This window comes from Purpureocillium takamizusanense, chromosome 6 (assembly GCF_022605165.1).
Source record: "Purpureocillium takamizusanense chromosome 6, complete sequence".
In the NCBI taxonomy this organism is placed as follows: Eukaryota; Fungi; Ascomycota; class Sordariomycetes; order Hypocreales; family Ophiocordycipitaceae; genus Purpureocillium; species Purpureocillium takamizusanense.
In genome coordinates this window covers 487543-510598 of record NC_063073.1, presented here as the reverse complement: position 1 = coordinate 510598, position 23056 = coordinate 487543, and the positions used below count along the sequence as shown (strand labels likewise).

At 61.6% G+C, this 23056-nt stretch overlaps 8 protein-coding genes across 8 annotated transcripts; 5 read left to right on the top strand and 3 right to left on the bottom strand.

Annotated features, from left to right (window-relative positions):
* Window positions 1-66: 66 nt before the first annotated feature.
* Window positions 67-1525, top strand: JDV02_006632 (uncharacterized protein). The gene is made up of 3 exons (XM_047988044.1): window positions 67-352; window positions 509-529; window positions 619-1525. Exons 1-3 carry the CDS (start codon window positions 201-203, stop codon window positions 1334-1336), a joined length of 891 nt encoding a protein of 296 aa, XP_047844035.1. The 5' UTR covers window positions 67-200; the 3' UTR covers window positions 1337-1525.
* Window positions 1461-4809, bottom strand: JDV02_006631 (uncharacterized protein). Its single transcript, XM_047988043.1, has one exon. It carries the CDS (start codon window positions 3865-3867, stop codon window positions 1747-1749), a length of 2121 nt encoding a protein of 706 aa, XP_047844034.1. The 5' UTR covers window positions 3868-4809; the 3' UTR covers window positions 1461-1746.
* Window positions 4810-6157: 1348 nt separating this feature from the next.
* On the bottom strand, window positions 6158-8910 carry JDV02_006630 (uncharacterized protein). The gene has a single exon (XM_047988042.1). It carries the CDS (start codon window positions 8504-8506, stop codon window positions 6425-6427), a length of 2082 nt encoding a protein of 693 aa, XP_047844033.1. The 5' UTR covers window positions 8507-8910; the 3' UTR covers window positions 6158-6424.
* A 2661-nt stretch (window positions 8911-11571) lies between these two features.
* On the top strand, window positions 11572-12306 carry ORM1 (sphingolipid homeostasis protein orm1; the record flags this gene model as incomplete). Its single annotated transcript, XM_047988041.1, has 3 exons — window positions 11572-11713; window positions 11812-12170; window positions 12259-12306. The coding sequence occupies 3 exons, from the start codon at window positions 11572-11574 to the stop codon at window positions 12304-12306; spliced, it is 549 nt and encodes a 182-aa protein (XP_047844032.1).
* A 1119-nt stretch (window positions 12307-13425) lies between these two features.
* JDV02_006628 (uncharacterized protein) lies at window positions 13426-14526 on the top strand (the record flags this gene model as incomplete). Its single annotated transcript, XM_047988040.1, has 1 exon — window positions 13426-14526. One exon carries the CDS (start codon window positions 13426-13428, stop codon window positions 14524-14526), a length of 1101 nt encoding a protein of 366 aa, XP_047844031.1.
* A 2613-nt stretch (window positions 14527-17139) lies between these two features.
* JDV02_006627 (uncharacterized protein) lies at window positions 17140-18552 on the top strand. The gene is made up of 3 exons (XM_047988039.1): window positions 17140-17460; window positions 17632-17809; window positions 17968-18552. Exons 1-3 carry the CDS (start codon window positions 17250-17252, stop codon window positions 18344-18346), a joined length of 768 nt encoding a protein of 255 aa, XP_047844030.1. The 5' UTR covers window positions 17140-17249; the 3' UTR covers window positions 18347-18552.
* Window positions 18553-19477: 925 nt separating this feature from the next.
* JDV02_006626 (uncharacterized protein) lies at window positions 19478-21185 on the top strand (the record flags this gene model as incomplete). Its single annotated transcript, XM_047988038.1, has 3 exons — window positions 19478-20143; window positions 20312-20852; window positions 20959-21185. The coding sequence occupies 3 exons, from the start codon at window positions 19478-19480 to the stop codon at window positions 21183-21185; spliced, it is 1434 nt and encodes a 477-aa protein (XP_047844029.1).
* A 175-nt stretch (window positions 21186-21360) lies between these two features.
* Window positions 21361-23045, bottom strand: URA4 (Dihydroorotase). Its single transcript, XM_047988037.1, has 4 exons — window positions 22853-23045; window positions 22016-22785; window positions 21890-21916; window positions 21361-21793 (listed from the first exon to the last, which is right to left on the bottom strand). Exons 2-4 carry the CDS (start codon window positions 22649-22651, stop codon window positions 21392-21394), a joined length of 1065 nt encoding a protein of 354 aa, XP_047844028.1. The 5' UTR covers window positions 22652-22785; window positions 22853-23045; the 3' UTR covers window positions 21361-21391.
* Window positions 23046-23056: the final 11 nt, after the last annotated feature.

The window sequence follows — 23056 nt, the reverse complement described above, 5'->3', positions numbered from 1 at the left end:
CAGTATAGGTACGGGTTCCCACCATGCAGCCCGGGCGGGCACGCGGGGTCCGTCCATCCCCCGCATCGACCCGGCATGCCTGTGTGACGTCTGAATCTTTGATTTGCAATCACCATTCACCACCACTTACGAAATAGGCTACGCTTTACAAAGTACGTTTGTTATTACTGTGCCTACTACTACTACGAAGCGAAACATACATGGTGGACCTACGTATGGCCCTCGCCCTGCCCTTTCGACCGCGTGAGAAAATCATCGACTTTGACGCGAGCGACAGCAGCAGCTGCTTTACAATCGGCAGCATCATGTACCAGTCGCAGGTCTCGCTCGTCATGGACACCATCTGTCCATGGTAAGTTGATGCTTTTGAGCCCTCCTCCTCCTCCTCCTCCTCCACCACCACCACCACCACACGCGTCTCTGGTGGTGATGATTCCACCATTCGACTTTTTTTTCACAAACCGCTCGCTTACTCGAGACTTCCACTCCCGTCTTTCTTCGCCCTTAGGACGTATATAGCCAAGACGAGGTAGGCCCATCCATCTTGCTCCTTTCCTCCCTCCCGGCCTTCCACCCCCCTTCCCCTCCCTGACTAACACGCCCGCGCGCCGCCGCAAGACTCGACCAAGCCCTGGCGCAGGTCCGCGCCGACCCGGCCACGTCGGCCGCCGGCGTGACGTTTACGCTGCGCTTCCAGCCCTTCCTGCTGGACGCGTCGTTTGCGGACACGGAGCCGGACCGGGCGGCGTGGCTGCTGCGCGAGGAGCACATGGGCAACGCGGACATACAGCGCGCGCACCAGGCGCACATGCGGGCGCTCGCCGAGCGGCTCGGCCTGCCGCCGCTGCGCTTCGACGGCCCGACGGGGAACACGCTGCATGCGCACCGCCTGATTCAGCTCGTGCAGGGCAGCAGCAGCAGCTCCTCCGACTCTGACGATGACGACGACACCAGTGGTAACGGTAATGGTGTAAGTGGTGGTGTAAGTGGTAGGGGAGGAGGGTACGGAGGCCCCGACGCCGCGGCGAGGCTCGTCGACGGGCTGTTCAGGCGGTACTTTGCCGAGGGCGCGCACCCGGCGAGCGAGGAGACGCTGCGGGACGCGCTGGTGCGCGACGCGGGCCTGCCGGAGGGGGAGGCGGCGCGGCTGGTGCGCGACGACCGGGACGAGGGGCTCGCCGAGCTGAGGCGGCGGGCGAGGGAGGTGGCGTGCGACGTGGACGGGGTGCCGACGGTGGTGCTGGAGGGGCGGCGAAGGGACCTGACTCTCACGGGGGCCAAGGAGGTGGCCGAGTACGTCAAGGCGCTGCAGACGATTATCAAGGAGAGCAAGTGAGTCGGTCGGTCGGTCGGTGACTTGGAGCATGTATGTATGTATGACGAGGCATCGGGGCATGCATGTCGATGGTGGCGAGCTACGTACGGACGGGCACGGTGAGGCATGCGGGAGGCGGGACGCACTGCGTTGGTTTTTGCGGCTATGGAAGCGGGTGACGAGAGGTACATAGGAATGAGATACATGAAGGGAAGCAAGCCGAAGAGACAAGGAACAAGAAAACAGGGACGTGATGTGCATCGTCGTCGTCGTCGTCGTCGTCGCCATCGTGTCATACATAAATCATTACAAGCGTAGTAAAGTGACCAAACGTCGCATCGCCGACCCCCCCATAGACACACACACATTGCTCGTCGAGACAAGTCCGTCCTGCCAGACTGACAGACATGGGGCCACCTCACACTCGTCAGTCAAGTCCTGCTAAACATGAGCGGCACCAGCGCGCTCCGGCTCTCGCACGCGCTCCGGTCCTCGAGCACCTCGCTGCCGCACCAGCCGAGCTCCCTGCCCGCGAGGAGCCGGCAAGCCGCGACGGCGTCTGCCGGCCCCCCGCCGCCGCCGGCCCGCCGGTGGTGGTGGCTCCTTTGCTGCTTGGAGGCGGACGCGCAGAACTCGCGGCTGAGCTTGGCCAGGACGGCCTCCTTGGCGCGCTGGAGGGCGCTGGCCCGCGCGGAGGCGTCCTCGGCGAGCAGCCGGTGCGCCTCCTCCTTCTCCATGTCGCGCTGCACGCTCGAGATGCCGTCATCGACGAGAGCGGCGGCGGCGGCGGGCGAGCTGGGGTCGTAGACGCGCGGCTGGAGGAGCACGGGCCGCGGGTCGGCGGCGAGGATGGGCGCCGAGATGGTCGATTCCTTGGGGGACGGCGGAGGGGACGGGGTGAAGGGGCGGCGGAGGCTTTGCTGGATCGACTCCAATGAGGACTTGAGCTTGGGGAGGGAGGGCCTCCGGCGGCGGGACGGCGTTGATGACGGCGAGGATGACGGTGAGGATGAGGATGCGGATGAGGATGTGGAAGGCCGCCGCTCAGGGGCTGCTGGTCCATCGGCCTCCTTGTGCGAGTGATGGTGCTTTCTCCGACGGCGTCGGGACCGCTTCTTCTTGATGGTGGTGGTGAAGCTCATTGTGTCGTCGTCTTGCGCCACTGACAGCTGCTCGGAGAGGACTAGAGGCTCCGCGGCCACCCGCTCCTCCTCCTGTCCCGGGAACCCAACGAAGCAACCGAGCTCGATATCCAACAGCTCCCTGCTCGCGGCCGCCACCGCCGCGCTCGGGCTGGGGAGGAGCTCGTCATCGCCATCGTCGGATATGACGCTGGTCTCGGCAGAGAGACCGCCGCCACCCAGCGGCGGGGGCCGGGGCGGTTGAGAGCTGCTGGTCCTGGCCCACGAGTCGTCGCCCATGACGGGGGCGAGGGCGTCGTCCCAGCTGTCCTTGCGGTCGAGGACCACGTTCTCAAAGTCAAACTCGCGGACTGTGGCGGTGTGGGCGTTGATGAGGCCGCTGAGCTGCGGAGCGTTGACGCGAGCGTTGCGAACCTGCAGATAGCGGAGGACGGGGAAGTGGATGGGGGCGCGCGAGGGCCGCGTGGGCAGCGGCGACATGGGCGACGTGACCTCGTGGAAGAGCTTCTTGGAGGCGCGCGGTGGCGCGAAGAGGGGGTCGCCGGACAGAGCGATGGGGCAGGGCCCGGCGGCGCCGACCCAGGAGAAGGCAAACTTTTCCAGCCAGGGGGCGAAGAAGCGGACGTAGTCGTCGATGATCTTGAGGTGGTCCAGGCCCGGGGAGGGGCCGTAAAAGTCCCACGCCTCGACCGACAGGTGCAGCTTCCTGATCTGGCGCCAGCGGCGGGCGGCCGAGGGGACGCAGCCTATGCCGGAGACGTGACGCAGGTAGTTGAAGGCGGCGGGGTGGACGGAGGAGAGGGAGAGCTTGGCGAGCTTGTGGAGGGGGCAGCGCTCGACGGCGATGCGCAGGCTGATGAGGGCGTAGTCGACGACGTCGCGGCGGTAGCGCTCGGCGGGGTCTTGGCCGGGGCAGCGGATGGTGAGGTGGCGCAGGTTGGGCAGCATGGCGAGGGCGTTGATGAAGCTGGGGACGTTTGTGGCGGCGTGGAAGAGCGGCGGGTACTGCTGGGTGAGGATCTCGGCCAGCTCCGTGTTGGCGTACTTGGGGCGGGCGAGGGCCGAGCCCATGCTCGTGTGCGGCGAGTAGAGGAAGCACATCTCGCGGCCCGTGGCCGGGTGCACCAGGGGCGGCAGGAAGGTGGCGTCCGAGTGCGGCATGTAGAAGGTGAGGTGCTCGACGTGGCGGCCGACGCGGGAGAGGGCCTCGAGGCGGCACGGCCGGGTGAAGGACGAGGCCGAAAAGGTGACGTGGAGCCGGGCGAAGAGACGCCGGGTGACGAGGTTGCAGCAGGCCGACGAGGAGGCGCGCAGGGCGCAGAGGTCCGGCGTGGAGAGGGCGCGGGCGATCGCCGACTGGATGGCCTCGCTCCTCAGGAGGGCGAGGAAGAGCTGCTCTGTCGAGGCCATGGCGGTCTCATGCTGGGTTTGCGAGCGAGCGGGGCCAAGAAGAGGTCAGGTCGGGGCAGGGTGTGAGTGAGCGGGGTTGAGGTTGAGGTTGAGGCGGGTGATGATGATGTTGCGTGAGTGGTGGTGGTGGTGGTGGTGATGATGCGATGCTTGGTGTTGCGGTTCTGGCGTTGTTTAAATTCAATGCGAGAAGATAAAACAGCACCTAATGGCGTATCCACTCCCGCAAAGTGCGTATGAAAAAGTATCGTAGCTGTGAGCGAGGCTTGTATCCGAGGCTGCTGTTGTTATCGTTGAGACTTGAGAGTTCTGGCGGTTGTCGTTGTCGTTGTCGTTGTCTGTCTGCAGTCGTCCTCATCTGCAAGTCAACAAGTCCAGCCAAACAAACTCACTTAGACTCATTGCCAACCTTAATGCCCGATGAGAAGGAATAGAGTGGAATCAAGGTCGGGGCCCCAGGCCGCAACACGAGCGGCCGCATTCGAATATATCCCGCCCACCTTCCCCGCCGCCTCTCTCTTTTCTCCATCCCTCCCCTCCCTCCTCCTCCTCCCCCTCTCTCATCACTCAGTCTTTTCTTCTCAGCCATCAATCAACCAGCGTGTTCCCCTGTCGCCTCGCTGCTCAGGTCCCCACCCCCCTCCAACACTCAATTGCCTCAAGAAGAACGAACGAACGAACAAGACCGGGGGCGCGGTCCCCGTCCCACTCCCTCACCGTCCGCCTCCATCACGAAATCGACTGGCTGGCGGTGACTCACGGGGCGGAGGCAGGCGAGCGGGCAGTAGTTAGCCAGCAAGTCGCGCAACGCAGCGCCGTCGGTCCGTCTGGCCAACGAGGAAAGCCGGCGCGCTGCCCGACGCGCTTGTCGCGAGACGGGCGACGTGCCTTGGTGCCCTCCCCCTCCGACCAGTGGGAGGTGCAGCTGCGTGCGGCATGGAGAGATGCTGCTGCTGCTGCCGGCGGGCAGGCTCCATGCCGGTTGGGAAAGACCAGGAAGACAACACCCCGCCTTGCCCGCCGCCCGGCGCGCGGCGCGCTATCGATAGGCCGGCAGCGAGTGCCGCAAAGTCCATCCAGTCCACCTAGCGCGCCAGAAACATCCGCCCAATCAGCGGGGGCCGTCCCGACGCGGGGCGGTGAAACACGCGCCGCGCCGCGCCTCGCCACGCCACGCCACGCCACGCCACGGGGCCCGCCCACGCAGAGTTTCCAATGGAATCCATGTTGCACCAGCAGCGACCGGGCAAGTGGCAGCCACGCGTGGCGCCGCTGGATTTCGTGATGCTTCTTCCACTTGTTTGCTGACTGGCTGGCTCACGCACTGACATAACGTCATCAAGTCCTGTGTGTTGTTCTCATATTTTGATGCCCCTTTCGCGATGGATACATGCCCTCACTGAGCTCGTTCCTGCGCAAGACTTGCTTTCGGCGCCTCCTCGCTGCAGGGAACTTGTTGGACTGCTTCATTCGGCCCGCATATCTCACGACGACACTCACTGCCATAACACTGCAAAATCACATACTCAATGTCTTTCATCGTAAAATCTGCGCTCATACGTACAGTACGTACTTAAGTAACTCACAGCCATCGGCGTCCTCGCGTGTACCTCATAGTGGTTAGTTAGTACACACAGAGAGCATCCCCCCCCATCGTCCATCATCCATGGAAGCCACTCATCACCATCTCCTCGCGTCCACACGCCGTTATCCTCCCCGTCCGAAACCAGGGGAACAGACAGACCATCTCAACGTCGTAGCCACTCGTGATTCATCCATCCAACCATCCCCGACGCTAAAGACTAAAGGGGGGTCGACCGCAGGGGGGGCGACGATGCTGAGGAGTCACTGAGAAAAGCCTCACGTCCCGCCTCGCCGGCTCCCGTCCCGGCAGCTTCCAGACAGACAACCAAGCGTCCTGCCACAGCCGCACACATCCATGTCCAGTTGAGAGCTGTACCTACGCGGTTTCACCCCTCCCAACCACGCTACTACGTACTACTTCGTACGTATTCGGTAGAAATCCCCATCGTCAACGCCAGCCTATCACGCGCCAGACGCGTTTCCCACATCGAAACACGCATCTTCGTCGCCTGCCGTCTCACCTCTCGTCACGCAGGGGGCGGTCCAGGGGTCTGGGGATCCGGGAACCATCGGGTTGGCTGGTCGTAAAAATCACTTTTCTCATGTGTCCGAGGCTCGCCGGCCCACATCTCTGCTGCAGGAGCCAAGCCATCGTCACCCCTGGCGCGCCTCGAAAACACTCGTCGCGGAGCATCACGTTCACAATGTCTTCATCTGCTGCCACTGAACGTCTGCAAGCTCATGCATGCCCCATTGCTGCCGCTCCTGTTGGCAAACCAAGATTGCGAAATCGCAAGCATATCACCATTGGGCGTCGTCCGTAGATTTGCCTTTGCTGCTCTGCCACTCAAATACAAGGGTATCACAAATGCTCCCGGTATGCCATCATGATTCGATGCCCTTGGACCATCATAGCCCGGCCCATGTCCATCGCTTCCAAGTTGCTCCGAAGTGAAGCAAATAACCGCACTCATCACTTGGCGCGGCCTCGCCCTCTGCCACGACCCTTGCCGCCGCCGCCGCCACCACCACCACCACCACCACCACCACGGCCGCCCCGTCCTCCGCGACCACCTCGGCTCTCACCCTGTGATCGCGAGCCGGACAGACCAGGCGGAGGCGGCATGTTGTGGTAACCCCCTCTCTGCGAAACGCCACGAGCCGGGGCGCCACCTCGGCTTGGCGCAGGGGGCCTGGAGGGCAGCGATGAACCTGGCTGCCGCGACTGCGAGTTGAAAGATTGCGGTCCCGAAGGCGCTCCTGGGTGCCCAGGTTGGCCTCGTTGGTTTCTGCCACCGCCGTTAGAGCCGCCGTTAGGCCCGCCACCGGGCATCCTGATGTTGCTCGACATGCGCATCTGGCCGACTCCGGTAGGTTTCTTGACCAACCTATTACCAAGAAATTCCGTATCGCTGTCGTCGCTCTCTGAGTAGTGGATGATTTTGTTCCGGCCGCCGTGCCCGCGCATTCTGAGGTCTGGGCCCTGTGTTTCCGTCCCGTTGGCGCGTCGGCTCGCCGCCGCCACGCCCTCAATGGACATGGAGCTAGTCTCCGCGTTCGTGTACTTTTCGCGCATCGCCATCGAGTAAGACGGGTTCACCGGGTATTGACGCGAACGGCAATCGGAGAGATAGTGATCTCCCTTGCCGCAAATAGCACATGAGACGGGTACGCTGGCAACCCTTTTTGCGACCTCGGGGCCCCCACGGAACGTTCGCCAGATAATCAAGCAGTGATTCTCGAGGTGGTCGGTCGCAGAGCAGTACGCACACGCGAGACCTTCGTCTTCGGTGGCCTTGATCTTGGCAGCGCAGTCCTCTTCCCCGTGCCCGACCTGGAGACACTGCGCACAGCGTTCTCTTGTGGGACACGCCCCATCCCAGTGACCCGTATCCAGACAAAACTTGCAGCGTGCGTTGGGACAGGTAGCCGATGTGTGACCCTCGCAGGCACAGGTCAAGCACACGTTGCTCGGGTCGTCAGCAGACGGAAAGTACCTGCGTTGCAGTGCGAGCTCGTCGGCGCCCACGGGCAAAGGCGGCGCGGACAGAGGCGCCACAGCCGGACTCGCGACAACTCCGTTTGCCTGTTGCGGCGGCTGAGGCATTTGTGCCTCTGCCTTGCTCCCGGCAGCCTCGGAGGTTGCAGACGTGGACTGCTTGGCCGCATCGGCCTCGGCGGGGGCTTCCTGGTCGGCGGCTCGTTTCCGACGTCTGGTGCGTGCCATCTCGAGCTGCTTTGCGAGCGCGCCCGATTCCTCTGCCTGCTTCGCGGCCTGCTTCGCGTTCTTTCGCTTGGCCAGCTTGAGGCCGCTGTGATTGTCCAGGTAGTACGCGTACGCGACGACGATGAGTTGCGGCGTGAGCGAGGCCGACTGCTCGATGTTGTGCTCGACAAAGACGTGGGCCCAGTCTTTGAGGCGCGAGGGCCACGAGCCTGCACGCGTCTTGGGCAGGGCGGGGAGTTTGAAGGAGAGAGAATTGAGAATCCAGAAGTGCGCATCATCGGGCATAAAGACCCCGGAAGGCAGCTCCGATGCCGTTGCTTCGGATACGTCTTCGGGCACTGCAGCGACCTGACCAGCGTCTGTACCGCTCTGTGCAGCCTGTACCGTGCCCTCCTGGCTCTGAACAGCGGCTTCAGGGGCTCGAACTGCCGGTTGGCGGTCCGTTGCGGCGCTCACAGTGAACGCGTTCAGCGCTGCCTGGGGCATGCCCAATGCCGCGGGCGGCTGCTGATACTGATACTGATGCTGCTGCGGCTGGTCTTGTGCCGTCAAAGGCGCCCCTGAGCTGTCTCCAGCAAGACTCTTCCGCGCGCTTCGAGTCTCGTCAATCTCTCCCTCTTCAGACCCTGAACTGTCGTCTCCGCGCACGGGGCTGCTCACGCGCTGCCTCTTGGACGAAGGAGCACTACTCGACGATGACGACTCGCTCCGGGTAGGGCTCTGGGGATCATCGCCTGCCCGTGCCCGCTTGCGGCCCTTGACGAATTCTTCCTCGTCGCTCGAGTCGATGATGATGATATCGCCCGGCACCTCATCCTGTGCGGCCATCTCGAAGTGCGCCACCAGGCGGCCGCACTAACGGGCGAGCCTTTCACCGGTGAATTGCGGGCGGATGCGCAATGGCCTTGCTAAGACTTACTTGTTGCCGTGCGTGTAGCCGTAAATGGGCCATGAAGCTCGAGCAAGCGCTACTAGGAGATGCGGTTGAAGGGAGAGCAGAGTCGTGGTGTGCGGCGCGTCTCGTCTCGTCATGGACGGGTCAAGCACGTCGTTGCGCACTAGTGGCAGGCGGATGATATGTAGAACCACTCGGCCAACTCCAGAGAGGTCAACGAAAGCAAGTTGCTGGTTGCAAGCAATTGTAGACAATCTCACAGAAGCTTGTTCGCAGTTGAGACTGTCGAGACGCAGCTCATATCCCGTCCGTGGATAGTCGCGATGAGGCTCGTGCGTCTTGAATCGGAAGAAAAAAAATCTGGAGCCAATCACGCTGCGAGCTGGCGACTAGGCGGTCCGCGCAGGCAATTGACGCCAGAGCCCTCTTCTAAAGAGGTGCCCCTAGGCCAGCCGGCGGTGCCAGTGTGCCGGGGGTTAACCGAGAACCTGTTCCTGTTGGCGCGGTCCACCCCCTTGGCCGCCGAAACGCGGACTGAGCAGCGCCGAGCCGGCAGGTTCGGGGCCTGCTCCACTGTAATTTGGACGGCGCAGCGGCTCGCAGCGCAGATGGCAGGGTCTGAAGCCTGTCCAGAGTCTCGAACCGTCCAGGTGCCCACCAGGGCGAGATGGCGCAAGGCTGTGTACAGTAGTATATACGAGCCTCCCATTCCGCGATGCTCATCCACCGGTCGCTTGGGGTTTCTATAAATGTACACGATATAATACAGTACTAGGGACTTACATACGCAGCTGCCCGTGTGCTGCAGAGGGGAACATTGGGACATTTGCATATCCGCCACGTCGGCAGAGTAGGCAAAGGGGGGCCCCAAAGAAACAATGTGCGTATCACGATACGTGTGCTGCGACCAGAGTGCCTGGCGATTTTGCCGAGATGAGGACTGATTGTCATGCACAAAGGCCGCCTGCGAAATCTCCACTCCTGGGTCCGGTCGCCAAACAGTAATCGGACGGGTGACTGCCCGTGTCACGTCTCGTCCGTCCAAAGTGCAAGTATTAAACTACTTACCTGGTACAGTATACTTGGTGATGCGCCCCTGTGCAGTGAAGTGCAAGGTGCTTCTTCTAAGACTACTCACTAAGTTACTATCTGGAACACAGAGCGCGCGGCGTTTTGAGCTGCATAAAGAGCAGCTCACATGCCCTGCAGCACTGCTGTGTCATCCACTCACAAGCGCTTCGATGCAAGCTGAGGAATGGGAAAAAGCCAAGCTTCGGCAGCAAGAAACACGTGTCTCACCGTCGTGGGCACTGTACAAGATAGTGGTCACATTGTGGCGCGCACCACCGAATGGGCGTCTGAGGTGTCAAGGGTGCCCTGCACCAGTAATGAATTGCAGGCGATGGGCTGTGGCGCTGTTGAGGCGCCAGGTGCGAAATGACGGGTCCATTGCCGCCAGCATGATGGGGGGGGGGGGCTCATCGCGGCTGTTTGGGCGATACCTCGCATCTCTCCGCCCGTCGCACTGGAGGAAACCTCCCTGCTTGCTTGGACCAGGAGCGAGCGAGCTCCCGCCCCGTCGGCTGCCTTCCATTGCGCGTCCCGGCTGCCGGGGTTCGTTTCCCCTCGGCTGGATTGGGCCCAGCTGTAGTTACCAATGCCTTGGGGGCTCGGTCAAATCTTTAGTACTGCAGCAACTGTGGACACGTAACCTGGGCTGGGCTGCTCGATCGATGGAAGGGACGGACGGACGGACAAGCTGCGGTGAGCATCTCACGCATGGCACGCCTGCGCCGTTGCCGGCGCTGCTGCTGGCACAGATGCAAGCCAACAGCCCTGATCCCAATCAAACGCTCAATCAATCAAGCAAGCAAGCAAGCAAATGCCCCTGCCACGAGCTTCCAGGGCGACTTGCCACCGCGCTCCCATGAGTGAGGTGGTGGTGAGGCGGCGAGGATTGAACGGGGCGTGGAACCCCTTCCTAGGCAGGCACCCGGCTAGCAATAAGCATGCTAACAACTAGACCTACGAGTAAAGGTGGGTGAGCCGCTCCACTCCACTTCCACAGCGGCGGGCCTGCAGCGCGGTGCAGCGTGGTGCAGTGCAGTGCAGGGCAGCGCCACGCCACGGACCCCATTCGCCAGCAGCCTCCACCCGTCCCCGACGTCCCTCCGTGCTTTCCACCATTCCATTGATCCATCCCATCCATCCATCCATCCGGCATCATCGCCATCACCACCCGTCAACTACTCCCACATCTAACCCACCGCTGCCGCTGCCGTCGCTGCCGTATCTGCAACCCGCCCACGACTACCGGCACGCGTACGTGGGCTCGACTGCTCCTTCAGCCTCTTTTTCTTTTCTTCGTCTGTCTGCTGTGTCTCGTTTTCTACGCATCCGCCACTCCTCCAGCCGCCGCTCGGTCCAGGCGCTGTGCCCCTCGTTCATCACCATTTTCCCGTCGTCGCCGTCAGCCGTCGTGGTCGTCGCCTGACCCGACCCGCACCGACTTTGTATTCGTAACGCTGTCCTCCGCGCATCACCGCTCGCCTGCAGACATTTTTGCCATCGACATCCCGCGTCTTCCCGCCCACCCCATCCGTCCGATTGCCCGACCCTGACGACGGTTCTCTCTTGCCTCAGGCCGTGTCGGGGCTCGACGCGAGCTAGACGAAGTGCTTGCATCACCGGCTGTCGCCCACACACACACACACACACACACAACCTTTGCTGCCCGCCATCAGCACTCGCCTCCACCAACGCCGCCTCCGCGTAGCTGTTCGCTGACATCGGCGGGAGCCTCCCATCCACCCCCGTTCCGACCATCACTATCTGGGGGAGCCTGTCACCGCCCTCCCCTCTCCTCTCGCCCAGACCCGCCACCTTCCCCGACGAACCCGCCAATACCGCCAAACTGTCTTCCCCAATTCTCCTCCAGCGAACCGTCTCCTACGACGCGGGAACCCGCCCGCCGCGCCGAGGAAGCATCTACCTCGACATGGCCGACCGCGACAGTGGCGCCCGCCGGAGGAGATCGAGCAGCATCCTTCAGGTGTATCACGAGCCTCCCGAGACGCTCGAGCAGATCAGTGATCAGGCGGCTCTGCCCAATCTCAACGCGAACTGGACCAACGCAAAAGGTACCTGACGCCTCTCCCTTGGCCCCCCTCTCCCGGCGTGGGACTATCATGCCGCCTCGGAGTCGCTGTGTGCTGACATGATGCCGCCGCCGTCACAGGAGCTTGGACCATCCACATTGTCCTGATAGCCTGCCTCAAGATCTTTTATGATGTGATCCCTGGCGTGTCCCAGGAGACTTCGTGGACGCTAACCAACATGACCTACATGTTTGGCTCGTACCTCATGTTCCATTACGTCCGCGGTGTGCCCTTCGAGTTCAACAGCGGCGCATTCGACAACCTAAACATGTGGGAGCAGATCGACAATGGCGCCCAATATACACCCACCAAGAAGTTCCTGCTCAGTGTGCCCATTGTGCTGTTCCTTCTGAGCACGCATTATACCCACTACGACCTGGCCTATTTCATCATCAACTTCCTTGCGGTTTTGGGTGTCATCATACCTAAGCTGCCTTTTGTGCGTTTGACCCACGCAGCCCCAGCCTCCGGCTTTTGTGAACCCCCCAGAATCGTGCGAACCGAGCTAACCAATGTCCCACAAACAGAGCCATCGTATGCGATTCGGCCTCTTCTCAGGCCTCCCCGAGGAGTGAGGGGCACGGCGGTGGCTTGCAGCAGGGCGTACCGAGGTGATTTGCAGAATCCGCACGAAACAAGCACGGGGGCCGGCAAACTCAATATTAGTCCGCGGGAGGGGTTACGGAGCCGGGAGGCGGAGCCAGGGGAACCCAAGGCAGTCAGGGTGGATACATAACATAGCGAGCATCATCGGGCACAATGGCTCCAGGGGCTGTCGCCGCCGGGTCGTCGTGGTTCGGTAGCTACGCAGGCAGAATTGGATGCAGAGCAAAGATCAATAGCGTTTGTGTGCTTTACCCCCTTGGCTGACAGCCTCTTTTCTCTCGAACTACTGCCCTTGATACTCGCTGGTCATTGTTGAGAACGTGCTGACGCGAATTCAAGTGACGCTGGCCTCTGGCGCGTATCGAGGACTGGCGCCCAATATACCTTTGCTCGTGCATGCGTTGACGCGCCGACGTCCCCGCCCGCTGCAAGCCACGCGGGCACGCTTACGCCAGATCAAGATGGACATCACCAGTTCCCGAGGCCGGTGCGATGCGTTGCGGTGGTGACGGCCATTACCAGTTGACCCGTCCCATGGTGCCGAGGTGGCTTGCCTCCTTGCCTCTTTCGAAACCGCAGAAAGAGGGGGAAACTTGAGGAAGACTCGATGGTGCCATGGCGACATGTCGGGCGGGCATATACGACGTGCAGTCGGAGGCGCCTGGCGCATCATGCCCACACGCGCGCGCGCGAGAGAGAAAAGAAACAGAGTTTGTCTCCCCAACGAAGCCAGCTTCCTTAGGGCGCGGAATGGTGCGAAACAGAGTTGCCGAGTGAAGTCAACGACTCGATCACCAGCCCGCTCGAAAGGGGGGAGCGTCTGGGTATAAAGCGAGGTCATCTTGTCGTGTTTTTCTCCCGACTTCACAACTCACCTCCTATTCCTGTTTTCCCATACTCTGCACTCTCTAGGAGCCAAACACTCGCTCGACACGCACGTCTTGTTGTCACCGACGAACCACTACGTCCTCCTCTACTTGTTCAACTTGTTCATCGACGACACGCTCGTCTTGCTGTCCTTACTCCAACAACAGCCAACAACAACAAAAACAACCTTCCACCACCAACCTTTGTCCTGCACTCTCAATATGCACGCCAAGCCTGTTGCTGTGCTCGCCCTCGCTGGCGCCGCGGCGGCGGTCGTCACGTCCCAGCAGGTGCCCAAGGACGATCTGATGCGCGCCCTCGCCCAGTCTGAGGCGCGCGAGTTTGGTCGCCGCAGCGTTGACGACGACGACAAGGTGCCCCGGGTCAGGGTCGAGGAGGTCAAGGTCGAGGAGAGGGAGAGGGAGGAGCGCGAGGGCCGCCAGAGCCGCGAGGACCGCAAGCGCGAGCGCGAGCGTCTCCGTGAGATTAAGCGTCGGCGCAAGGAGCTTCAGCGCGAGCAGCGTGAGCGTGAGCGCAAGCGTGAGCGCGAGGGCCGTGAAGACCGCGAGCGTGAGCAGCGCGAGCAACGCGAGGGTCGTGAAGACCGCGAGCGTGAACGCGAGCAGCGTGAAGGCCGCGAAGACCGCGAGCGTGAGGGCCGCAAGGACCGCGAGGTCCGTGAGCTTCGCGAAGATCGCGAGCGTGAGCAGCGCGAGGCTCGCGAGGACCGTGAGCGTGAGCAACGCGAGGGTCGCGAGGAGGCGCCGGCCAGGATCCCCGAACTCCAGGCTGACCGTCACCGGATGCACGAGGTCGTCAACAACAACAACGAGGCCGACCTGGGCTGCCACAGCTGCGGCTGCAAGGAGCCCGGCTGCTGCAAGTGCCCGCCCAAGCCGACCAAGACGCCGTGCCCGCCCAAGCCCACCAGCAAGACCAAGGTCACCAAGACGCACACCATGACCAGCTGCGATCACCACAACCCCAAGTGCCCTCACCACACCAAGACCAAGAAGCCCACGAGCCCTTGCACCACGGGCAAGCCGGGACACCCGCACCCGCCCCCCAAGCACGGCCACAACTCGACCATGCCTCACAAGCCTCACCACCCGCCTCCCCACAAGACCGAGAAGCCCGGCCACCCAGGCCACCCCGGTCACCCTGGTCACCCTGGGAAGCCCACCAACAACCCCGGCAAGCCCACCAACCCCGGCGGCCACCCGGGCAAGCCTACCCACGTCCCCGTCAACAGCGGACACAGCATCGTCGCCTCGGGTCTTGGCCTGGCCTTTGCCGTCGCGGCAGCTTACTACCTGCTCTAAAGAAGCGGCTGAGTCGACACGTCACGGAGCAGCAGCGGCAGCGGCAGCAGTCGACAAGGACGCGGCCGCGGTTTTCTCCCTACTTGATCCACGGCAGGACATTCTTTTCGCCTCCTCCTTTGTCTTTTTGGTTTCGTTGAGTTTTCGGGGGGCGTCATGCTACACGGGACGGAGTTTGGTACAAAAAGGAGGAAAGGGGGGGACTGAACGTTTGTACTCTTGACCCAGACAACGGGAGGACGGTTGTGTTGGTCGATCGGTCTGCTACTCCTACAGGACCGGTGTGGGAGTGAGAGACACCCGGAGAGAAAGGGGGCAAGCAAAACGGAGGGCGGAAAGGGAGAAAGAGAGGGGCTGGGGATGGTCCAAAGGGGCAACTGGCTGTGATAATGGCGGAGGAGTTGTGGATACGATGGATCGGATTATGGGCGGTCGTGGTGTGCTTTACTGTTTTCTTCTCCTTTGTCGGTTTAGTTCAGGTATGAATAATTGGTGGTGTGATATTTGGCTTTCCATCACATGCAAAGAACAGTAAAGTTTGTATGTAATACCTAGTTAACAACAAACGGCGTCTGTATACTCGAAACTTTGTGCTGATGTGGCAGAACTTACAAAGTACGCAGCGAGGGCGACTGGCAAGGCAGCCTCAACTGGCGGGGCCGCCATGCACGCCACGACTCTATCCGCCGCCACGGGCAGTGAGTGTAGCAGCAGCATGTAGCAGCATGTCCGTCCGGGCCGGGGGCACCGGTGGAGGGGCGGGGGAGACGTGTGGCGTGCGGGACGGGACGGGACGCCGATTCGGGATGGTTCTTGGATGAGCGGCCTGATCTCGATTACGCGTATATTGTACACGGGGCAGGCATTCATGCCTGGGGATATGCTTGGTAGGCTTGCTGTTGTTGCCAACATGCATGCGGGTTCGTTCAAGTCGGGGACGGGGGGCTTGCGGATTTGGACTTTGACTTTGGGAGCGGGACGGACGGACGGACGGGATGCTGTTCTGCCGCGGGATGTCCGCCGTGTCGCTCAGTATACATGCATCTGCCTACATTGATCCTCTTGATGTGATTGATGGTCATGTCTGGGATCAGAGTGGCAGGACGACGAGGCTCCTCCTCTTTGAGGGGCATGGATATTTGGATCCAATGGCCTGCTGCTCCTCCATATCTTGGGCTTCATATCATGGTCAAGTTGGATACAGCAGCCAAATGCAAAGTTCCGCCATCTGCTATAGATACAAGACGCGGTGATGGCCGGAACAGGCACGTCTCGCACCCAGCGGCCTCGTTGTAAATAGCGCCGTGCCAGCCGGGCAGCTTTGAAGTTTCACGTCCGAGTGAGCGATTCACCTTGGTAACTAGCTCCCATGGACCTCACGGCTGGCTAACCTTCCGAACTGGGCCATGTCGGCCAACAGACGACTTGGACGTGCTGCGCAAAGAAGGGTCTTTGGTCCGGCGCGTGGCATCAAATGTGACCAGTACAGTCGACTACCCTGGACACGTCCACGACGCATTGCAAGCCATCATCAAATGCATGTTTCTTTGTCCGTGAATCCATGCACGCGCCATGCCAGTCGAAAAGGTACACGCAAAATTGACACAGAGCGAGCTTCGTTGGTATACTTGGCGGCCGTCGTCGTCCGGCCCTACTTCGAATGCCGAGCCGAGTGCCTCGCCGCACATAGTGGAGGCGCACTGACGATGGAGGAACCACCGGAACCCACAACGAACCACCACCCCTCATTAGACACGCTAGGAGAATATGAATAACTAGCAAAAGGTCCCTGGATCGTCATGCCGTGCTGCGCAAGACTATCAGGCAGCAGCAGCAGCAGCAGCAGCAGCAGCAGCATCGCAACACGAACAGCTGACGCGGCTGACGACCTCGCCCCGTCTCGGAGATGGATTTATTTCGTACGGAGCTGGGGAGCCAGCATCATCACCGCGCGCCTCCTCGCACGCCGACCGCACGCTGCGCACGATCGATCCCCTCCCGGCCCGTCGGGCACGCGCTGACTGACGGGTGCGGCCCCCCGGTCTCCGAGGTTGCGGGAACCGGGATGGCGGGGACCCCTGATGAGTCGCAGCCGCATATGGGGATGGCGCGTGTTCGGATCCCGGCGACTGCCCGTCCGGGAGGGATGGATTAATGGATAACGATGATGATGTTAGCTAGTACGTAGTTCATGATGATGATCAGGATGGCGTGCGCGCGCACGGCAACTTTCGGCGATGGGACCCAGTTCAATCTGACAGACCATCAACAAGTCGCACGCGCGGGGCACCGTTACCGGGAGATCGGGCTTGTGGGGGGTTAAAGCTACGCTCGGAGGTCCGAGCTAGTCCTCTCTCACACACACACAACTCCCTCATCCGGTCCGTGTGCTGTGCGCGGAGGAGCATGGGGCCTGCGCCGAGGCGGTTGAACCGTTGTTGGGGCCGGTCCGGTCCGGTCCAGTCCTCGCGGGGAATGGACGCGGATGGATTGCGTTTACGTGAGTAGAAGGGAGGGGATGACGAAGATGTCACTCGCATGGATGAATATACATATATATACATATATATATAAAGCCCAGATGGGCGGCCATCTTGTAGAGTATCGCCATCACCAAGCTCCTCACCCATCAATAACCCACGTACAAAGTCACATCATCATCATCATCATCATCTCCGACACGAACTCACCCCGCCAGTCAAACAAATAAAATAAAAGACACCATGAAGGAAGGCGGCACGCACCTCTACGCCACGCCCGCGCTGGGCGACGCCGTCACCGACTACGCCCGCGCGCACTCGTCGGCCCTGCCCCGGCACATTGTCGACTACCACGCCGACGCGTCCACCAAGCGCGACGACTCGGACATGCTGAGCTCCAACTTTCAGTCGCAGCTGCAGCTGCTGCTGGCCAACTCGATTGGCGCCAAGCGAGGTACGCATGTGAAGAGGAAGAAGAACAACAACTCCAAGGCTTCGTCACTCAACCCCTCCCCCTTCTTGGGCGTTTACTGGTCATGTCTTCTTCAGCTTCACCTGTTCCATCTTTGTATCCCTTTTCTGATCTTGAAACGAACTAACCCCCCCCCCCCGTCCCCCCGTCTAGTCCTCGAGATTGGCGTCTACGTTGGCTACTCGGCCATGGTCTGGTCCCAGGCCGTCGGCCCGGACGGCTTCGTCACCGGCCTCGAGTTCGACCCGGAGCTCGCCAAGATTGCTACCGACGCCCTCGCCGCCCGGGACATCAATAACGTCAACATTATAGTTGGCAACGCCGCGGAGACGTGCGTATTAATTCTCCTCCTTTCCTCTCCTCCTCCTCCTCCTCCTCCCGCCCTGCGTCGTGCCCTCCTCATGAAAGCCCCTTGCCCCGATATGAGATTCCTTGCCCCCGACGTGAAATCCTTGCCGCTAACAAACGCCCACGACAAACAATTCACAGCCTGCCCAAGCTTCCCCTCCCCCAGCAGGGCCCCTACGACCTCGTCTTCCTCGACGCCGACAAGACGGGCTACTCAAACTACCTGTCGGTGCTGCTCGCGCGCTCCGCCCCGTCCGCCGCGCCCGCCGAGCGCCTGCTCCGCCCCGGGGCGCTCATCATCGCCGACAACGTCCTCCGCCGGGGCTACGTCGCCGCCGCCGACTCGAGCCTCGCCGACGGCGCGTTTGGCCGCGTGGGCTGGTCCCACGACAGGGCCGGCTGGGACGAGCACATTGCCGCCGTGCGCAGGTTCAACGACGAGTGCGTCGCCGAGCCGCGCCTCGAGACGGTCCTGCTGCCGCTGTGGGACGGCGTGACCATAATGCGCCTGCGCGACTGAGGGCTGTTGGGGGCCTCCTCCCTCCTGGTGTCCTGGGTTTTTTTGCGAAGATGTGGCTGTGTGCACGGTCTTGAGAGCTTTCTTTTCTTCAAGCAAGTAACCGAGATGCATGAGGTCATGGCAGGTCGACGTGAGCTGGCTATATATATACAGTACACGAGACAAGTGCTATTCGAATAGACGCCTCCTTGCTGATTGTACAAATGGTCCCCATGATAACTGTTGTCTAAGAAGACGTAGTCGTCAGTCACTAGAGATTGACCTCTATGAGCCATCCGGTGATTGTCTGAAGGAATGATTGTAGTCGTTTCACTCTCGCAGCGGTGTATTGGCATCCATGGTAACCCATGTTGCACATACACGGGGCATCATGTCGGTATGTGGGCGTCGTTACACCGCAGGCGGCCCCAGCACCCGCATAACTTCACACACACAAAGTCAGTCAATACACTTCACATGTTTGGTGGACCGACGACGGCCACAAAAGACAGTTGAGACCACACCACCGTTGAATCGGTTGCCTGCCGTCGCCGCATGAGTGAGACTTGACGTGCCCCGCGCACGCAGCAGCAGCAGCAACATCAAAACGTCTCTCACCTCTCTCCCTCACCTCTCCTCTCTTCTCCTCTCGCCTCCCTGCAGCCGGCCGCACACCGCGCGGTACCTTGCGTCCTGCGTCGCAAACGGACCGTCGTCACCGCAAGTTGAGACGCTGGCATCAAGGTCAAGGGCCGCCTCCGCCGCCGACCTTTTGCGGTGCAACAAGAACAGAAAAATATCTTCTGTTTTTCCTGCTCCCATGGACGGACAGACAGACAGATATGTCCTGTCATCGTCCCTCGCTTGGCCGTGAGCGTGGTAGGTTCGAAAATCCCCCCCCCCCCCCCCAGTAAATCAGATCCCCCTCTCTATTTTACTAGGGTTCGGGTCAAATGTCATGAAAAAAGTTGTTATTGACTTAGTATACCCTCTTGTTGTCTTACACCCACGCAGTTCTTATCCGGAGAGCCAGCCAGTCCACCTCGTCTCTTTGTTCGCTTGCTTGCCCTGCCACATTGCTCGGCCCTTGTCGAAGATTCCAACCGGCAGTGCCCTTTTGTTTCCAGCCTTTGTTCTTTTTTTTCTGTGGCAATGCATCGGTTTGACAAGCGGTACTCGAGCCCTCGTCCTCCTCCTCCTTCGCCCACTCAAGTCCCGTGGACGGCCGAGGGACGATGCGGCGGCGGCGTTCGTGGTGATCTCGTCTCCGGCGCCTCGGCCAGCCATCTCGGCAACGGCAACGGCAACGGCGGCGGCGGCGGCGGCGGCTCCTACCCCACGGCGCGAAGAATGAGCGTACAGCTTCAGCAACGGGACCCCCGGCGCTGCTGGCCTGGACACCATGTTGCTGCTGGCGACTCCGTCTCTGGGCTGTCCGCATCGCTGCGACATGATACTACCGGCGGCGGTCGAGGGGTCGTTGTCGAGGGCGGCTGGACCCCTTCGTCGTCTGCGGGACGACAGCACGTACCGGACGGGGTGGTGGTAGTGCCCCAGGCGATGAGAGTGCTCGACCGTGGCGGCGACGAGGATGGCTCGGGGTGTTATTACCTGAGCAGGGGCAACGGGCAGGTTACGAGACTGATCCCCGCGGACATGCTGTTGCCGCCCCTCGGAGAGGTTCCAGCCAGGGAGATGTATCATCCGGGCATGGTCGTCCTCGGAGCGTTGCTGCCGCCGCCGCCGCCGCCGCCGGGAGGGAGTCGGCCGCATACCGGGGTCGTTGCTGACGCTCACCATGAGTTGGGTGCTATCAAGGTATGTTGTTATCATCACACCGTCCCAGTCCCAGATCCGTCATCCGGCTTGGCCCCTGGGGCGTTTTTGACTGCCTTCTTTTCTCTCTGTCTTCTTCTTCTCTTTACTCAAAAGGCCCGAGACGAGCGTGCTACCGTACCGCCGAGAACTGACGCTTACTTCCTCCAGAAGAATTCCGATCGCCACCACCACCACCACCACCTCGGCGGCGGCGGTCCGGTCGCGACGGGGTCAGCTAGCAACAACAGCAACGGCAGCAGTGGAGGTGGCAGTAGCAGCAGCTGCAGCAGCAAGACTGCCGCAACTGCTACTGCTACTGCTGCTACGACTAGCCGTCGCCACAAGGTATACTGCGACAAGTGGATCCACGAGGGCGTCTGCGCCTTCACGCAGCAGGGGTGCAAGTTCAAGCACGAGATGCCCTTTGACGGGGAGACGCAGAGGTCGCTCGGCCTCTTCCAGGGCCTGCCCGGGTGGTACCGCAAGAGCCAGGACGAGGACGAGGCGACGCGCGGCGGCGGCGGATCCATGCTCCTGGGCCTGGGCAGCGGCGGCGACGATAATGATGGACAGGTTGGGAGGCGACGACCGGCAGCGAGAGTAGCAACAGCAGTAGCGGCGACGGTGGGGGGCCAGGTGAGGCCCTCAGCGGCAAGGAGAGATGCGGTGACGGCCCAGCACCACCATCATCCGCTGGGCGACTACGACAGTAAGTTTCGGGACCTTCCCTCCCTTCCCCTTCTCCGCGCGTGCACACGCGAGCTACCTAGGCAAGACGGGCGAGACACGCTGACGACAGGCCTCCCTTTTGGCAGAGATGCGTACGGTGCAGCCCAACGGCGCAGGTGGTGGTGATGGTCCCCTCGTACCGTATAATTGGGGCCCGGTAGGCACGCCGGCGAGGAAGAGGCTCGCTGGCGGTCCTGGTGTGTGCATCGGGGGGCAGCACAAGGCGACGACGACGACGATGACGACGTATAGAGGTGTCTCGACACAACCTGTGGCCGAGTTTTGCAGGTACGCGGGCGGGACGTATCCGTGAGGAGGTAGCCATGTATGGGGAGGAAGGGGGGGGGGCTGTGGTCTGGTGGACGAGGATATATGATGGGGACAAGTTTGCGAGCAGGCAGCGAGGGTACAGCAGTAACTGGGCTGAACTTGTTGCATCTCAAGAAAGTCCATTGTAGCCAGGTGTTTTCCCATCCGTCATGTGCTATCCCCCCCCCCGCCAGAGGTCAAGTTCGTTCATCAGATCCACTCCACGGTCCAAGTCTGCTGGCCGCTCCGGAACGGGACCACCTCGACGCCCTCGCCCTTGATGTTGCCGCACACCGCCTCGTCGGCCTTGGACAGGCGGATCCGCTCCCCGGACCTGTCCTCGACGCCGTAAAAGGCCCGCCCGAAGCCGCCGAAGAAGCCCTGCAGCAGCTCCTGCGTGACCTGCTCCTCGCGCACCTCGCCGCGCGCAATGGCCTCCTCGAGCGCCGTCAGCACGAGCTGGCAGGCGTACGGCTGCGTGAAGACGCCCGCGGCCGTCTTGCCGGCGCCCTTCTTGGCGCTGATGTCGTGGGGCGCGCTGTCGGTCCCGAGGAAGAACTTGCCCTTGCTGCCTACGAGGGCCTGCAGGAGAGCGGTGCGGTCCTCGGGGGTCTGCTTGTTTGTTAGCAAGAGAACCAAAGTCTTAGGTACCAGCTCTTAGGCTGATGATAAATGTGTGCATGTATGTAAAGGGGGGAAGCTGCTTACCTTGGCAACCGGCTTGCAAAACGAAAACTATATGTTGTGTTGGATGGTCAGTCAAGCGGTCGCCGCAGTCTTTACGAGGGCAGAGCAAAACTGGGGATATATATGTATATATACACATGTACTCACCACTTCGCCGGCCCAGTCGTCGACCGTCAGAAACAGGTGATGGCACGTCAAGGTCCCAACGACCGTATCGCCGCACGCCTGGACGGCCTCGACGGCGTCCCTGGTGGAGCAGTGCTCGAGGACGATGCGCAGGCGGGGGAACCTGGCGTGCAGGCCCTTGAGCGTGGGCAGGAACCTGCTCTCGGCGTTGAGGATGGTGACGCCGCGCCCGGCGTCGCTGGGCAGCTCGCCGTGCAGGTTGAGCACGAGGCCGCACTCCTCCATGGCGGCGAAGACGGGGTAAAAGGGCTCGTACGACACCACGCCCGACGACGAGTTGGTGGTGACGCCGGCCGGGTAGCTCTTGACGCCCGACACGCCCGCCCGCGCCGCCTCGCGCACCGTCTCGGGCGTCGTCGACTCGTGCAGGTACAGCGTCATGAGGTAGTTGACCGACGGGTCGATGGCCTCGAGCCGCGCCCGGTAGGCGAGCGCCTGCGCCACCGTCGTCACGGGGGGCACCAGGTTGGGCATCACGTAGGCCGTGTTGACGCCGCCGCGGCGGATCGTGGGCACCACGGCCGCAGACATGGGCCCGTCGCGGAGGTGCACGTGGAAGTCGGCCGCGGCGGGCAGCTCAAACGGGCCGAGCGTCATGATGATGATGTTGCCTGCGCGTGAGCGGAAGGAAGAGGAGGGAGGAGAAGAAGAGGAAGAAGGAGAAGAGGAAGCCCGCAGTTTGGTAGACTCAATTCCGTCCGGTACGCTTGGTTCCTGTGCCTGTGCCCTCCCTGGAAAATTAGCCGTGAAAATCCGGCGCTCGAAGGCATCATGAGTCCATGACCAGAGTCTGCGAACCTGAGCTGTGAGCGTGTGTGCGTGTGTGCAAAGAGTCAAGGACTGAGGCCCCAAGCCAGAGCCGGTGTGCGGTGATGAGCGGATTGCCAGCCCCTTGACGAGTCGCTTCTCGTCTGGCCTTTGTCCGAGAAAAGGGCAATTCGTAACAGCCGCTCTTTTTTGTCCCAGTCGTGTGAATGTTTGAAGTCGAAATGACTTTCTCTT